This window comes from Gymnodraco acuticeps, unplaced genomic scaffold (assembly GCF_902827175.1).
Source record: "Gymnodraco acuticeps unplaced genomic scaffold, fGymAcu1.1, whole genome shotgun sequence".
NCBI lineage: Eukaryota > Metazoa > Chordata > Actinopteri > Perciformes > Bathydraconidae > Gymnodraco > Gymnodraco acuticeps.
The window spans coordinates 6,870,750-6,888,231 of record NW_022990295.1 but is presented as its reverse complement, the minus strand read 5'-3'; the positions used below and the strand labels follow the sequence as shown (position 1 = coordinate 6,888,231).

At 41.6% G+C, this 17,482-nt stretch overlaps 1 protein-coding gene across 5 annotated transcripts in view; it reads right to left on the bottom strand.

Moving 5' to 3' along the window:
- itpk1b (inositol-tetrakisphosphate 1-kinase b) overlaps positions 1–17,482 on the bottom strand; it is a 35,944-nt gene that overhangs the window by 5,937 nt on the left and 12,525 nt on the right. For all 5 annotated transcript variants that reach the window (XR_004569560.1, XM_034222304.1, XM_034222306.1 and 2 more), the window contains 3 exons: positions 15,933–16,058; positions 6,366–6,483; positions 453–551 (listed from right to left, as the gene is read on the bottom strand). Coding sequence is in view for 4 of the 5 variants with exons in the window: in XM_034222304.1 (XP_034078195.1) it covers positions 453–551; positions 6,366–6,483; positions 15,933–16,058 (343 nt within the window). In the remaining variant the exon portion in view is untranslated. The remainder of the gene's footprint in view (positions 1–452; positions 552–6,365; positions 6,484–15,932; positions 16,059–17,482) is intronic.

Below are 17,482 nucleotides of genomic sequence, written 5' to 3'. Positions count from 1 at the left end.
CATAACTTAATGCAATACTGTGAAGCTGAAGTGACATTTCTGCAGGGAAACGAAACATTGAACACTTTGACAGTAAACAAAGAACTGTGAGACAGGAAGTGAGTCAACACAACACAATTAAGAGGTTAATGTTACAATATTAAATGAAAGGATTGTTTATGGAGTGTAGATTTAAGTCCTGGATATGATATGATTTGATATACTTTATTAATCCCCGTGGGGAAATTGTTTCTCTGCATTTGACCCATCCTAGTGTTAGGAGCAGTGTGCTGCCATTTTGAACGGCGCCCGGGGAGCAGTGTAGGGAACGGTGCCTTGCTCAGGGACACCTCGGTAGCACTTGGTCTTGCCGGGACTTGAACTGGTGACCTTCCAGTTACCAAGCCAAGTCCCTATCGACTTCGTCACCACCGCCTCTAGAGGAGATCTAAAGAAAAAGAAGAAACACTTACTGAAGGGGAATGTGAGTCCTTGCCTCTTGATCTGCTCCAGCACATCTGGGCTGCACTCAGTGTTCAGGACCATGAACGGAGGAGAGCAAATCCTTTCGTCTAATGAAAAGAAAAGTAAAAGAAGGTGGGTAAGGATGAGTGAAGTCAGACACTCTGAAGGTCTTGGTGTTTTAGATAAACCGTAAAAGTGATGGAGAAAAAAGGTCTAATATTGTTGATAGTGTGGTATTCTTGAAAACAAGAGAATTATGGATTTCTTCTAAATTTGCTTCTAAAAATATCAAATTTCCAACGGAATAAAATAAATAAAAGAATCATCGACAATACATTTTCTGTCGACCATTTCAATTTACGTTTTTGACAGGCAATTTTATCGCATGACATCAAATTAATAGTATGTGTAAGTGGACACAAAGAAATAATCTGTGTACAAAAGATGCAAGTGATTTATGTTCCATGATAGAAAAAGTGAATTTGTCCTGAAATAGCTGCTCTTGAGGCTATTTGTTCTAAAAGATGAAAGGCAGCACCTGGCTTTGACTGTAATCTAAGAAAAAAGGCTTAAGACCTGTTCCACAAGTAAAGCAGATCAGTCTCTAACATATTCAGATGCACCTTATTTCATATGGCACACAAAAATATTCCATCCTTGTGATGGTTTAGACAAGAAACACAGCAGAGGCCATCTGATGCCCAGAGGGACAAATGACTCCTGTTCAAATAAATAAAGCAGAGAGCTGCCAGGCCCTTCTGCTCCTCCCAAACACACACACACAGGAACATGCTGAAATACAGGAAGACACAAGACCTCATGAGGAACTGCAGGCAAGTCCAACCAGCTGAGGACATTACGCAGTCATCAGATACAGCACCTGACTAACAGGCGTGATCGATCGCTCACGCCCAAAGCGCAAACAAAGCAGGGGCAATTAGAAGAGATAAAGTCAGCCGAGCCTTACTTAAACATGAAATAGGCCAGGTCTGTCTGACTCAGCGTCTCCACTATGTTTTTACATCACACCGTGTTTGTGGACATAATATTTTCACATCACATCCTGTAGCAGCAGGTCGGTCAGTTCCGATAAGAGTGAAAATAACAAACATCCTGCAGCTCCGTCACACTTCTCCATATCGCGGCTCAGGATGCATCTAAATTAATGTTCTGCCTACGGTAATTTCCGCCCAACAGTAGGTACATTGGGGGTGATAAGGCAGCCGGTACGAGATATCGCCACAGGAAATCAGTGAGGGGGGCCAAACCAAGAGCTGGCAAATTGCTAATGACAAAAACACAATGGGAACACGCCGGCCTTTGTGAGCCGTGGGGCTCCGCAGTGGCAGGGCTCTCTGCTCCCACTACTGCTGAGGTCAGGACAATCCCATTTGCCGACATTACCTCCAGTACTGAGTGCTGAACTCTGGGAGTGCACTGGGCCCCACACACACACAGCTGCAGCTCCCAAAGAAGCCACATAGGGAAACCTTACAATGAATGGCGATGCAAAAAGAGAAGAAGCCTGAATGTTATCCGACACATTCTGTGACACTAAGCTGCAGAGCAAGATCCAGGAAACCTGTAATAAGGATGATAATAGCAACTAGGCAGGCATATCATTAAGGATCATTCCAGCTTATTGTTGTTGTAGTTTTGGCCATCATCCGCTTTGGTAATTATAGCACTGCATCATAACCAAACAATACATTATTTGGTTTTTATAAAGTTCAAGTAATTCTCCAAGCCAAAGAGCCACAAAGCAATTTGAAGATTGACATTTAGTATAATTAAAACATAGTTACAGCCCTACATTGTACTCATTAATTAGTATCGTCACTTGCTGGAGGCATGAGGAAACATTTCTTAAAATACATCCAACAGGACAACGGATGTGAGCAGTCAGGTGATCGGACAGATTTCACAGAAAACCCCACTCTACTCATTTCAAAGGGAAATGTCACTTTACACTGCTTAGATCACTTTTTTCTTATATATAAATAATGTTATTGATGGTTTTTGACGACCACATCTAAGACACCAACCCATTATAAATCGGGAAAACCCTTCGTGTGTTTACCTTGTTGTTGTGCCCTCCAGCTTAAGCTGCTCCGCTGCAGCTCAACATGTGCTTTGACCACTATGTGCAAAACTAATTTCCTAATAGGAACACTTGTATTTTCCCCAGCACAAAGGAATACATGTGCCTGATAATCTGATCTAGCATGGTTCAAATGTTTCTATTTTTGCTGTTACATGACAGACGGACACAGAATACTCCTATTCTCTCTCACAGACAGACACTTGTTCTGCGCTCGATAACCTTTCCATCGGCTGGGTCTGTTCCAGCGTTGGCTCTGCAACAAGTCACTGTTGGGAACAGGAAGACTGAAGGGTTACCCATCAGTCATCTGTGCTCTTGGTACAGCCACGTTTAGCATACTGCTGTTATTTTATGAGGACAGGAATAGCATCAAAATGTTTTTCAGAAAAGTCTGTTGGGGAAAATATCCCCATTATATTACATCACTGAGTTCCCAAAGACTGATGGCGCTTACATTTGATAACAAAAACAAAAAAAACATCAAGACTGTCAGACGGAAAACATTTAGAGTTCCAAGTTAAGGATTTATAATAAAGACACCGGGGAATGCACGATAAGCGAACGTGGCCAAGTTTGTAATAGCGTGCATGCTTGACTCTGGTGGACGCTTTAGGGATAAGGGGGTGAAGGGGAGTGTGGGGGGGGATCAATCTCAAACTGTCTAAACACTGCATGCTCACAGCAGACTCAGCGGAGCCGAGGACGACGTTTACGGGACTCCTGGATGAGACGCTTTTTAAAATGTCATTATCCTGTTACACTGCTTTTTTTGTTTCTCTTCTTTTATCTCATCGGGACATCCCGTCTGTCCTCTCTACATCATATTCATGAGCGAAAACAAATCAACTCCAAACTTATAGGCGATGAATGAACAGAGAAAAACGACTCGCATCATATAGTCCCTTTTTTTTGTGTGCCTTTGGTGCATTAAGCTTTCTAAAGTGCGGTGTTGTTTAGGTGGAAGGCTGAACTCGCTGGTTGCTATTGAGAGCTTTGTTTCCTAGAAACCTCAGCATCCTCTCTCTCTGCGCCCCCCCCCTCCCCTCCCTGAGGCAAAGCAGCAGGATTTCCAATATTTCAAATTGAACTCCAAACACGGCTCTGAGAGTAATGCAATTTCCAATATATAAGAGGCTTACGCTCCAATAACAATTAAGAGTCGATGAATGAATACGAATTCTCTCACAAAAAGGTAAGTCCTACTTTGGTGAGATATGAAAGGAGTGTCATATACCTGACAAGCATTTTCATTTCAGCTGCCTCTTTGACTGTTGTGGTGCTAAAGTGTCTCTGTGTTTGTCTTTGTCAAGCCGTAACTATAATTAAATATTGATCACTTGCATAAATGGGACACTTGTTCTCTTGGTCCTTGCAGAGTTGTGCATTGATGTTAGCACAGGGACCTTCACACAGTGTGATTTATATACGGGGAAAGCCCAGAAAGGTTTGATCACGAGGAAGACCATTTGTTTTCAGGATCATTCATTTTATCCTGAGCTGAAGAGAAATAAGCTCAACACATTGAGAGGGGATTTGTTTGATCAAAGGGTTCACTTGACGACTGTTTCTGTCTTTAAAAACAGTCCGAGATATCACAACTCAAGCATACACAGGAACCAGTAAATTCCACTAAGTAACATAAACAGTTACCTAGTTACCTACTGGCTCAAATAGGAAACACAAAACAAAGTGGGACAACAGAGCAGCGCCAAAGATTCAATAAGCACAACTATGAATCACTGATCCATTAGTGCTTGTGTGTCCCTTGTCTCGCTATTTTCTATTAAACATAACATTTAGATGACTTGTACTTTATACAACTCGGAGTATCACAGCTAAATGTATTGTGACTCGTATATTTTATCACCAAGAGACCACTTGTGGTAAAATAAGGTTTCCAGAGAAAGCACGAGCGCATCTCGAGTGCTTCTTCCAATTGAGAACTATTCTGAGTAATGCAGACTGTGAAGCATGGCGGCCTTTTAGTGCTGGGTTGCCTTGGCAGCAGCTCTTGGACTCCATGACCTCTGCTGATAAGGAGGAGGAAGTGGCTTTGCCTAAGAAAGCAAGGTGGACTTTCCCCACTCTCAGCTACTGTTTTACTCTAGCCCATTTTTCTCAGTCGCTCTTATTTTTCTGTCTGAAGAAAGTGCATTTATCCTCCGTCACGTGTTGTTTTTCCTACAATCACAGTGGTGTGGTGTAGGATTATAATGACTTGCACTCCGTGCTTGTGTCTTAACCCAGCACAATTGTCAGGGAGGTTTGGTATGCAGGCCTAAGTGTGAGCAGAGAGCACAACTTGCATTAATGGAGGCAGAGTGCTAAAAGAAAAGAAGCTTCCTATAAATTCAGCCAGTAATCCATCTTCCTCTTCAGACTTAATACACAGAGCACGATGGAATGCTGGAGATTATACCCTCTGTTACGTAACAGCCATCATGTCTGTTTGGATAAAAAGACGTCTTCTCGTGGTGCTATTTTAAGAAACGAATGACAGTGTGGACATGCTGAAACGCCTCTGATCTGTTGCTCTGACTGTGGTCTCTCCTAGCACATGAAGTCATTGGTAAAAGGTTTCCCTGCCTTGTATGGGGTTAAAGGAAATGTGGATGAGTCACAGGTGTGTTTACAGTGTGCGTGTGGGTAGGGAATGTGCTCCAGCCATCATTGCATTACTGCGCCTCCAGCCAAAAGATTTCTCCTGCTGAATAGTTTATGGCATTAGAGACAGAGGAAGGTGTTGGACCGGATCGGAGGCAAGTCCAGATCCATCAGTGACAAACCTGCACCGAGCCAAGTTTATACAGGGTTCAGGCAGGGGGGAAATGGAGGAGAGGAATTATTATATCAGCATAGCACCCTGCCGGCACAAATTAAACATCTGCTCGGAAGCATCGAGTAACATAATTCAAGAGTGACTCGACAGCGCCGTCGTATGTTATCTATGTTTCCCTTCTGGAAGCAAAGAGGAAAGACAGAGAACCCGCAGTTAGCACGACACTTCCCCTTCAATAACATCAGACATGTTACGTAAGGTAGAAGTCCATCCATGGAATCAACAGCTCCTTTATTGTTTTAAACAACTTCTGCTTTTATACAACAATCAGGACTGTGATCAGGGTAATGGTGTTTACCTTATCTGAACCAATGACACACTGTGTATTCGACCGTATACAGAGAAAGAGGTGGGCGACACGGTAAATCGACACCGCAGAAAACACTTGATTGCCTGTTTGGAAGCTAGCTAAACAAATCTAATACAAAAGTCCTGCAGTAAATTCTAGTTTTTAACATTTCCTTTTTGTTAAAGCTGTCTTCATGTTAGAGGCTGCAGTATTTTGATATAGATATGATGGAAAAAATATTAGAAACGCGTATTAAACGGTAACATTTAACAGCACTGGAACTGTAGCGGCTAAAATGAAAATTTGATTGAGTCAACTTCTTTCAACAAAAACTGCACTTAATTTTAATGTACATGTGCCTATTAAAAAGTGTGTGGATTAACATGTCTTCTGAAATAGGTGGGGGCAAAGCTTAGCGACGTAGAGACTACTTGGGCAAGACACTTCACCCGAATTTGCTCCTGTGGGTATTGTCCACAGTAGATGACCATTACATATGATCTGTATGTGTAATGTGTATTTGTAAAGCGCTTTGAGAGTCTTTGATAAAGCGCTATAATAAATATAAGGATTATTATTATTATTATTACTTGCGGTGTCTGTCGCTAACCAGAACATGTGTTAATAGGGTTATCGTGGGACAGTTACTTGAAGATTGATATGCACAAGTGTGACATGAAAGGTCTTACCTTGCATACAGCTCTCTATCCTGTGGATGAGCTGGTAGGACTTGCAGCGGTCCAGCAGAGTTCGGATGGCTGGCAGAGGGTCCAGGACAATGGTCTCGGGGTGGGCATCAATGTAGTCCTGAAACAGAGATGCAAACGTCTTAATGTTTTTTTTTAAAACTTAATTTAGTTTGTATTTAGAAAAAAAATCATTACAGAAAAACTAAACAAAAGTCTGTCAATATCCAACATACAACCACTATCACTAAAAGCAAATACCGCTAAACATCCATATATCCAAAATGAAATGATGGGTTTTGGACTTTTGGCCAAATATAAAAAAGCTTTGAGGACGTTTTCATTGAAATATCAAAAGGGAATTTTTCTCCATTATCTAAAAAAAACTCGTTAGAGTACACAATGAATCAATTGTTAAAAACAACATATCAACAGATTAATCATTAATAAAAAAGTACATTAAATGTGCTAAAAGAGAACTCTATGACAAACACAAAAATACATTCAGACAAATTAGAAATGTTTAACAAATATTTTAAATTACAAATAAATACAAACACAGAGTTGAAGGGTCAACATTCCTCACTCTGTATACATGTGAGCTAGAAACAGCATGAGCTGTATGCCAGCGGGTGTGTGTAGGTTACATCAGTACATCTCTGCATGGCCGGCTGTTAGGTCAGCGTGAGGTTAGCTGTTTTACATAACTGCACTCCCCTTCTCTCCTCTCGCTCTGTCCCCGCACCACCTCCTCTCCACTTTGCAGCTCTGCATGCCCTCCACATTTCCAACTCTGCTCTGTGGATTTCCCTGCCAACCGTCCCTTCCCAGCCATTTTTTACTGACTCACAAACTGTCAGGTGGAGCTGGCTGACCCGCACATCACACAAACTTGGATTATATTCAACAAACGCGGCAATGCGAGACATCAAACGCACAACTAGAGGGTAAAAAATCCTATTTGCGAACAAACTCTTATGCACACATTGATGCATGCAGTGTAAATGCCATGGTAGACCCATCTGCAGGATTTGCCTGGATCTTACAAGCAATGCTGACCAAAGCCAGTTGAGCGATTATGCAAGTCAAACATGCTTCCGCAAAAAAAGAAAAACTAATCTCCAAGGGTTTTAGAGAAATACTCCACTGATAAGGCCGGTCACTTGCTGAGTTCTGCATCTCAGAAGGAGAATCACATTAAACACAGACAAGAAGGGGAGGTGAGAGGGAGAGGAGCACTGGAGAGCATGTGTTAAGAGAGGAAAGAGCCAGACATATGTCACTGTAGGTGGAAGAGCGGGGGTGTTAAGGCTGCACATTTTCTTTCAGTTATTCCTGAAGGATTGGTTTCCATCAGGGGGAAAACAGGTTTTAAATCTCAGAGAATATGGTCAGCAGAGGAGCTAATCTGTGCTACTGGCTTTAAAAGCATGTCTGTGATGCCACAGACCACCATTAAACCGAATTTGGATTAGCAATTTGACCACTTATATGAACCACAACCAACCAGATGGCTGTGATTCACCACATCAGCTAGAGTGACATACAGTGGGGCAAAAAAGTATTTAGTCAGCCACCAATTGTGCAAGTTCTCCCACTTAAAAAGATGAGAGGCCTGTAATTTTCATCCTAGGTACACTTCAACTATGAGAGACAAAATGGGGGGAAAGAATCCAGGAAATCACATTGTAGGATTTTTAATGAATTAATTGGTAAATTCCTCGGTAAAATAAGTATTTGGTCACCTACAAACAAACAAGATTTCTGGCTCTCACAGACCTGTAACTTCTTCTTTAAGAGCCTCCTCTGTCCTCCACTTGTTAACTGTATAAATGGCACCTGCTCGAACTCGTTATCAGTATAAAAGACACCTGTCCACAACCTCAAACAGTCACACTCCAAACTCCACTATGGCCAAGACCAAAGAGCTGTCAAAGAACACCAGAAACACAATTGTAGACCTGCACCAGGCTGGGAAGACTGAATCTGCAATAGGTAAGCAGCTTGGTGTGAAGAAATCAACTGTGGGAGCAATTATTAGAAAATGGAAGACATACAAGACCACTGATAATCTCCCTCGATCTGGGGCTCCACCCAAGATCTCACCCCGTGGGGTCAAAATGATCACAAGAACGGTGAGCAAAAATCCCAGAACCACACGGGGGGACCTAGTCAATGACCTGCAGAGAGCTGGGACCAAAGTAACAAAGGCTACCATCAGTAACACACTACGCCGCCAGGGACTCAAATCCTGCAGTGCCAGACGTGTCCCTCTGCTTAAGCCAGTACATGTCCAGGCCCGTCTGAAGTTTGCTAGAGGGCATTTAGATGATCCAGAAGAGGATTGGGAGAATGTCATATGGTCAGATGAAACCAAAATAGAACTTTTTGGTAAAAACTCAACTAGACGTGTTTGGAGGAGAAAGAATGCTGAGTTGCATCCAAAGAACACCGTACCTACTATGAAACATGGGGGTGGAAACATCATGCTTTGGGGCTGTTTTTCTGCAAAGGGACCAGGACGACTGATCCGTGTAAAGGAAAGAATGAATGGGGCCATGTATCGTAAGATTTTGAGTGACAACCTTCTTCCATCAGCAAGGGCATTGAAGATGAAACGTGGCTGGGTCTTTCAGCATGACAATGATCCCAAACACACCACTCGGGCAACGAAGGAGTGGCTTCGTAAGAAGCATTTCAAGGTCCTGGAGTGGCCTAGCCAGTCTGCAGATCTCAACCCCATAGAAAATCTTTGGAGGGAGTTGAAAGTCCGTGTGGCCCAGCGACAGCCCCAAAACATCACTGCTCTAGAGCATGGGTTCCCAACCTTTATAGTGCCAAGGACCGGCAGATCCATAAAAAAAATAATTGCGGACCGGTTGTCAATTTTAACTGATTTGAATATTTACTCACCACCAGCAGGTAGCAACAGAGGCTAATTGTACAGCCTGAACAAATTAGGTCTGCAACAAACGACTAATTCGATAATCGATTAATCTATCGATTAATGAAACGATTAATCGACTATTCGGACTATTATGCCTTGCACAATTTCTCAAACGCTCTTATTTAGCCATCAACTTTTAGATGTAGCTTGAGGTTGTTTTAGGCATGTGGAAACTAACAATGAAGACAATAAAGATGAATACTTGATTCAAAAATACATATATTATTAAATTAACTAAACACATTTTGAACAAAACTAACATTGCTTTTTATTTAAATTAAATAAATAATATTTCACATCAAAAGAAACAACAATGTTTTAACAAATCGTATTAAATAATCTGATGACAGAACTGTAAACAGAATAGCTGAAACTTTAACAAAATAAATAACTCAGTTACCTCTAATCATTAACCCATGTTTGTATAATTGAGTTAACTCTGTGTGTTGCTGCTAGCATACACAACACCTGACGTGGAAACGTTACTCGTGGATGGGGCTACAGAGCTACTAGAAAGACAGTCGAACCCGGTGCATTCCTCCGTCTGGATGTGGAGCACTTTTGCTAAATGTTTAGACAAATTGCTCGTGTTACCGCCCTTACATGCTAAACTTTGCACTTTTGGCAACGAGCACATATGCGGCTTTCACACCAGCGCTTTTCCCTTTCTAGCTCCGAGCTAGAGCTTTTCTGGTTCAGCTCCGGTTTCCCTTTTCTGCTCCCGCTCTGTTCGAACAGAGCGGGAGCAGAAAAGGGAAACTGGGCGGTGTGCCCAGCACCCGACTGGTGCTGCCGCTGCTGCGTCATGACGTCACCCTTTACATCGCTGATTTGCTCCCTAACGGCATTACGGCGCTCACAACAACGCAGTGTTGCCAACTTGGCGATTTTCTCGTTACATTTGGCGGATTTCCAAACCCTCCGGCGACTTATTTGTGTCAAAAGCGACTAACGACTAATCTAACAATTTATAATGGTGTTATTAGCGACTTTTCTGGTGTTTGGAGACTCACATTGTTCTGCAGTTAACGAGCCGAGGGTGCTGCCGTGAGCCCCGCCTCCCTCCCATAGTACTCACAGGCGCTCAGACTGCTAGTTGCCTGGCCGCAGCAGAGCTGCTGCTGCAGTCAGAGCAGAGAGGAGACAACCACACTCCCCCGCGTCGAGACTGCAAATGAATTGCGCATGCGCCAACTGCCAAGCCCGTCCTGGTTTTGAGCGGGATTTAAATGTAAATGTTTCTTCACTCACTTTCACACTATAATAAAGTTATGTTTCTGCTTAAGACGGGGAAGCAACAAAGTAATTTTACCTTGCAGAATAGAGACATTTCTGATCTACTGTCGTCTGGATTTAACTCCGGTGGTTTCAAGTTTTGATCCTTGAAGGGTTGGGAACGTTTTTGTACTTGTTCTGTTTTTCTGTGACTCTCTAGTTGCGCACGCTTCTAAAGAGACGCGCTACCATGGAAACCAAACAATGGTGTAGCTGTAATAAAGTCCGGGTGGCAACAGTCGTGTGTAAATCTGATTTTGTCAGAAATCGGGAGAAATGCGGGAGAAATATGACCCCGGGAGGAAACCGGGAGAAGGCTATGAAATCGGAAGTCTCCCGCGAAAATCGGGAGGGTTGGCAAGTATGCACATCACACACATCATGCGCCTTGGTGACTGCACATCTCCTTCATAAAACTAATAAAAGGGTGAGTAATCGGGCAGTTCGATGTGTGTAGAGATGTGTGTAGAGGTGTGTGTGGTTAACACATAGCAGCCTGCAGTCACTCGCTGTTCTGATGAAGGTAAACACAGCGAAGGCGGTGCGTAAAAAGGCACATCTTTACCCGCTGGTGCTGCACTTCTCAGAGGCGGAGTTACACGTCCCGCTGCCTCCTAATGCGGCAGCCATTTCATGAAGTGAAGGAGGTTTTCCTTCTATAAGATAGCTTCGGGCAGCAGATACCGTGAGAGTCCCGGACATGAATTCATAGATCAAGGCAGACTGGTTTACTCTCCTGTTTTGCCAATCCGGTGCTTAAACAAATAGCTCTACACCCCTGGCCGACATATCCTTAAAATGAAGTCCGAGTTTGAAATATCTCAAATAATGTATGCACTGCCATTTCCCCACATAAACATAACAGTCTGCAATCAAACGGTTGTCTCCCGTGCGCTCCTCTTCCTACTTGGCGCACCGGTAACTTTCTCGTGCGCATGAGGCTGAGACCAGGCTGAGCCGCCGAATCCCTCGTAACATCATAAAAGCCATTTTCAACGGTTTTCTAGTGAAAGATTAACTAGGCTACTGGATGAAATAATATCACTGGTAGGTGCGACAATTAAACACTTTTTGAAAAAAAATATTATGATGAAATATTTGTATACATTTATAATTCTGCAAATATTAAGATAAATTCACAGCTATTTCGGGGCCCGGCAGTAACACCTCCACGGCCCGGTACCGGTCCGCGGACCGGGGGTTGGGATACCCTGCTCTAGAGGAGATCTGCATGGAGGAATGGGCCAAAATACCAGCAACAGTGTGTGAAAACCTTGTGAAGACTTACAGAAAACGTTTGACCTCTGTCATTGCCAACAAAGGGTATATAACAAAGTATTGAGATTAACTTTTGTTATTGACCAAATACTTATTTTCCACCATAATTTGCAAATAAATTCTTTAAAAATCAGACATGATTTTCTGGATTTCTTTTTCTCATGTTGTCTCTCATAGTTGAGGTATACCTAGGATGAAAATTACAGGCCTCTCATCTCAAGTGGGAGAACTTGCACAATTGGTGGCTGACTAAATACTTTTTTGCCCCACTGTATGCTCTGGATCATAGAGATGCACAACAGACTGATACATTTATTATGTTAATAGCTAACATTACCTTAAAGGTCAGCAAACTAATAAAAACAGGGCCGTAAACATGCAACTCTAAAATCATGTCAATATTTGTCCCAGGTCCACTGTGCCTCAGGCCATTGAATCACCCGAGCGCATCCCAGCCTGACATTTTGAGTATTATATAGAGGATGGCTTATTCCCTCCAACACACTAAAGGGCAATTCTAATCACAGCTGCGTCATATTAGAAATACACCAGCGCTTATATCTCAACACAAATGTAATGACAGATGACAGCTGCGTTCAGGTAAATAACCATAACTAAAGAGGAATGAGCCACAAAGCTGTGATGTTGATTTAACAGCTGATACTTGATCCAGCATTCCACAGCCATAACTTTTAATTGGTGAGTGAAGGAATGACACTGTCGGACTAAAACTAAACGTTCAACTTCAGTTATGGCGCCACAAACAACTGTTCCCCCTGATGCTTAGCCATGGGAGAAATATTTGTGTCAGTTCACATTACTGGCGACGCTCAGTCCAAACTAGCTAAATAATGATAATAAGACAACAGTTATACAAAGTTTGGTTGTATTGAGAACAGGGACAGGAGAACAAAACGTGCCATGTGTCTTCAGGTGTTGGAGAAGAAGCAACAAAGCCATCCATATCGTGACACCCGATTACAAAGCACCTAGAATATAAGGGCACAACTAAGTGGTGATTTAAATGGGTTTTACTTTATCACTTCAAAACAGCTCTGAAGTATTTGGGGTTGACAATTATTAGAATACAAATAGTTCCAGGGACATAATAGAGCTTAGCAGTGAGCTAGTTGAGATAATAGTTGGAACATTTCAAATTGGGATGCAAACAAAGTAAGCACCGTTTTTGGGATACCATAAGGGCCGCGCAGGTTACACTGTCCTTCTATTTTCTTTATAAATGTGATAAATGATTTGTCTTAAAATGTGAGAAAATGGTAAAAAATAAAACACAAAAAAAACATGTAACTTATTAAAATAGCTTGTTTTGACAGTTAAAAAAAATACATTTAAAGTGATAAAACCAGAGAAAATGAGTAAAAGCACACATTTGAAATGTGTCAATGATCAAATAATGGATCCTTTATCGAACATGCATTGTCAAATATAACAACACATACTTGTATTACTTGTATGCCTGTGTCAAAGTTCACCTCTGATTTGTAATTTTCCACAGTCACCATTGTTGCCATCTGAGAAGGTGGGGATAAATACTTCTATATGTTTTTTCTAAGAAGCTTCTTTATCACACAGATCTTTACAAAAAACAAGGTGTGTGCATTTGCTTCACTATGACCTAGAGCAGGGGTGCCCAACCAGTCGATCGCGATCGACCGGTCGATCGCGATCGACTGGGAATCTCCCAGTCGATCGCGAGATGTGTCTAAAAATAGAACAACAATATTCTGTTTTATCGTTAATGTCCTATAACATAAGCTTCCTGTGCCGGAATAATGCACTTGAACGCATCAAAGCTTTGTGATTGGCCGGCGTGACCCCATGTGTCGGGGCGTGGCTGCAGGGCAGTGGGCACTAGTTCGCTAACGTTGTCCGTGTCAACAGGAGTGACAGTCCGCACACACACAAGACCGCAATTATGGCAGAAGCAAAACATATATAATTTTCACTCCGAGTGGGAGGATGATTATTTTTGTATCTATTCCAATTCAAAGTCCATCTGTCTCATCTGCAATGCGAGCGTGGCTTTATTGAAGAAGGGTAATTTAGGAGCGGCATTTCAAAACAGTGCACAAACGCTACGAGACAGAATTCCCTCCTAATTCTGCCCTACGCTCCAAAAGGGGAGGAGCCTGAAAGGACAGCTAAATGCACAGCAGTCCATTTTCACCAGGCCCAACAACAAGAGCAAGGCTGCTACCATAGCATCTTATCGTGTCAGTCACGTTCTTGCTAAACACATGAAGTCTTTCAAAGACGGTGAAGTTGTGAAAGAAGCATTCCTGGAGGCTGCCGATGCGTAATAAAAACAACAGAAGCATTTCAACAGGTTTTGATATGATAAAAACTCAAGTTAGATACCGTTATTAATCAGCTGTAAGTTTGAGTTTGTTTGAACTTATTCATTATAATTATTGTATAAAATGGTATAATAATGCAAACTTAAATTGATTATAGTCTATTATCAATTCAGGTTAAGAAACTAGTGTTGCTTGCATCCTATTTTAAAAAAGGCATTTATTTTTATAATCTACTAAAATGCAACAAAAAAAGGGTTTGATTCTATTCATTTTGTCTTTTTTATTGCACTGTTGCAGCAGATTCCTGTGTAGCTTCAGATCTGAGTTGTCTTATTAGTAAGCCTCATTTATACTTTTGTAGCAACACTAATTTTATATAATGGCAAAGAAAGGGTTCAGAGTCTTTTCCTTTTTTCCTGTGTCATATGTGGCAGCACTGTTCAATGTTTTTTAAACATTACCCACTGTAGTATGTGACGTGTGAATAAACTCCAACTCTGTATCAACAACACTGTTGTGTAACTTCAGTTAAATACTTGTATGTGTGTAGATTAGAAAGAGGTAAGATAAAGGATCTGCAGTATTTTATGGAGTATTAATCGTACAAAGGTCAGTTTTATACAAGTAGAAGTGTGTATTCACCTGGTAGCAGGCTGTCAGTAATGGCTACGCCTCTCTATTTGGACTGGTAGATCTCGGCAGACTGGCAACTTTAAAAGTAGCTCTCGGTTCAAAAAAGGTTGGGCACCCCTGACCTAGAGTGCCATAAAATTGTGCAAATGCAGCTAAATGTAATATATTGACCTGTTTAGTAAGTGATTTCCCCATGCTGACTTCCTGTTTGTCTTTCCTAATTAAATAGTCAGGTACAGGCTGACAGAGATACGTGTTGTTAATCATCATTATAGCTCCTCTGACTCATTCAGAGAGAGAGAGACTACGGACCGGGTGTGAGCTGGTGGAGCGAAATTAATTTTAACACCCTCTAACACGGCTGGATTATTGAGTACACAGAGAGACACACGCACACACACACATTTTTCTGAAGTGTGCTCACAGCACCTGATTTGGAGCTGTGACCTGCTATCTAAGTGACATTTTTCTCACTTCAGGAAGTACAGGAAAAACTATTGAATAACTTAAAGCATTCAGGTTTTACAGTGTGAGTCTATAATTGTATGCTCAAATTCAGCTGCTAATGTTCCTGGAGCTATGTTAAGACTCTTTGACCTTTCTGTTTGATTCCTTGATTTGGAACATTTACATATAAACATAAAAGCCTGTATCCATAAATGTATTGCCCGGTGCAGTGCTGCTGTTAGCTACAGACAATGCTATCCAGAGCCTCTATACTTTTCTCTTCATTACATGTTCTCTATTTTAAGATCTGGCTCCGTTTGATTGGACCTGGATATCATTTACAATCTTTTGTTGCTCTTTCCTTAAACAAAGAAGTGAAAGTTGTTTGATATTAAATGTTGTCTGAAATCAAGCAGACATACAAGATATTGGCAATTCATACAACAACATAAACTGAAATTGCAAAACGACCTGTTCAAATAATAAGTCAATTATATCACAAGTCTGACAAGACATTGTGTGCAAGCTTTCGCAACAGTTTTTGATACAAATATTGACACAAATATTGACATAATATGCAAATCACAATGCGATATTAAACTTAAGGGTATAGACTTCTATACATCCCCTTATACTCTTGGGCAGAAACGAGAGAAGAAGAAAGAGGCGTACCTGTACTCTCTGCACCAGCAGCACGGCCTGCGAGTCATTCTGGTCCGCCTCCAGGATGAGGTCGGTCAGTTTGTGGATGATGACGTCCAGAGGACCCTGCTCCTCCAGAGGCTGGCTGAGGTCCAGCTGAAGAGAGGAGGAGAGCCATGAGTCAAAGGTTATTTTGCACAAGCTTCTCCACTAAGATATTCATTCATCACATTTAGAAATGGTTTACCAAAACAATCATCCATAAATAGCCATGTTTTTTTGTTTTTCAAAACAGCCAAGAGTGTCTCCTAGCTGCAGAGCGTTGCATTTGGTTAACGACCTAGATAAAACTGCAGCATTACATTGCAACTATTACTTGGGGTATAGTATTTGATTCCAGAATACCTCATGCAAATCAAAAGTATGTTTTTACAGGCAGTATGGCATGCTTTTGACAATAATTAAATCCTTACAGACCTCAAGTCAAACTGCCATCATGTCCTCACTTCTCCTTAACTGATGCCAAATCATTGTTGCTGTGGCAAGAGGGAAGTTTAAAATATGTACTGGGCCTGCTTCGTTATAGAAGTACATATACATGCACTAGGAGATACAATTACCACCTACTTTGGAAAATCCTCAATTTGCTATTGTCCCCTTTATTTATACTCCCAGTCTGTCTAATTTCTGCAGAAAAAGGTAATCCCTCCCCCCTATCTCATAGCTCTTCTCGAGGAAACAAACATTTATTTTATTTTATTTCTCTGGTTATAAAAATGCATTAGGGACTGAATCTAAATGACTTTCTTCCTTATTTATAGCTCCAACTTTGGTGCAGCCAGTTTATGTTGCATTTGTTTTGAATTACTCCAACAGGATTTATTTCTGGTGCCATATATTTTACTATAAGTTAGAAACTTTCTCTCCCTCTGGCCAGACCTCCAGTGTCGCTGAGCATATTCGACAGCCTCTGAGAAAATGCTAAATTAGCATGCGTTTGAAGTTTACTGCAGCTGAAAGACTGACTGCCCTGGCCAAGTAGTTCACAAGTAGTCAAAGCTGCTCTCCAAAGTGTGATAAGACTTATGTAGGTCAGCGCTTGCACAGACATACACACAAACACGTAGCAACATTACATGAGATAAAGAGCGATGCTGGGCCTAAGCAACCAATGTTAAGTCCTCTGCTAATGGAATGACCATATCTAATTCACAAAAGGCCTAGATTCAGGCTGAATGTGTCCAATGTGTTGAACGTGTCCAATGTGGGTTGTGTGAGGTCGGTGTGAGAAACAAGCCTCAAAGTTAGAAAGATCCAAGCCTGCTTGGAGTGACGACTCTTTTCTCTTCTCTTTATTTGGTGCTACATTAAGGACCTTTTGAGTTGAGAGGGAGGGTTGTGTGAAAGAAAGACAAACTATCAGACGGATAAAGCTGCCTTCAAAACGTGGCTAAGCTTAATATACTGAAAAAGGTATGTATCTTTTGAGAAAAACTAACCTTAAGCCATGTGTTTCGTAACATGAGTAATACCACTTATTTTTATTATACTAAGGTACTGTGCCAAATAATTTAGCAGCA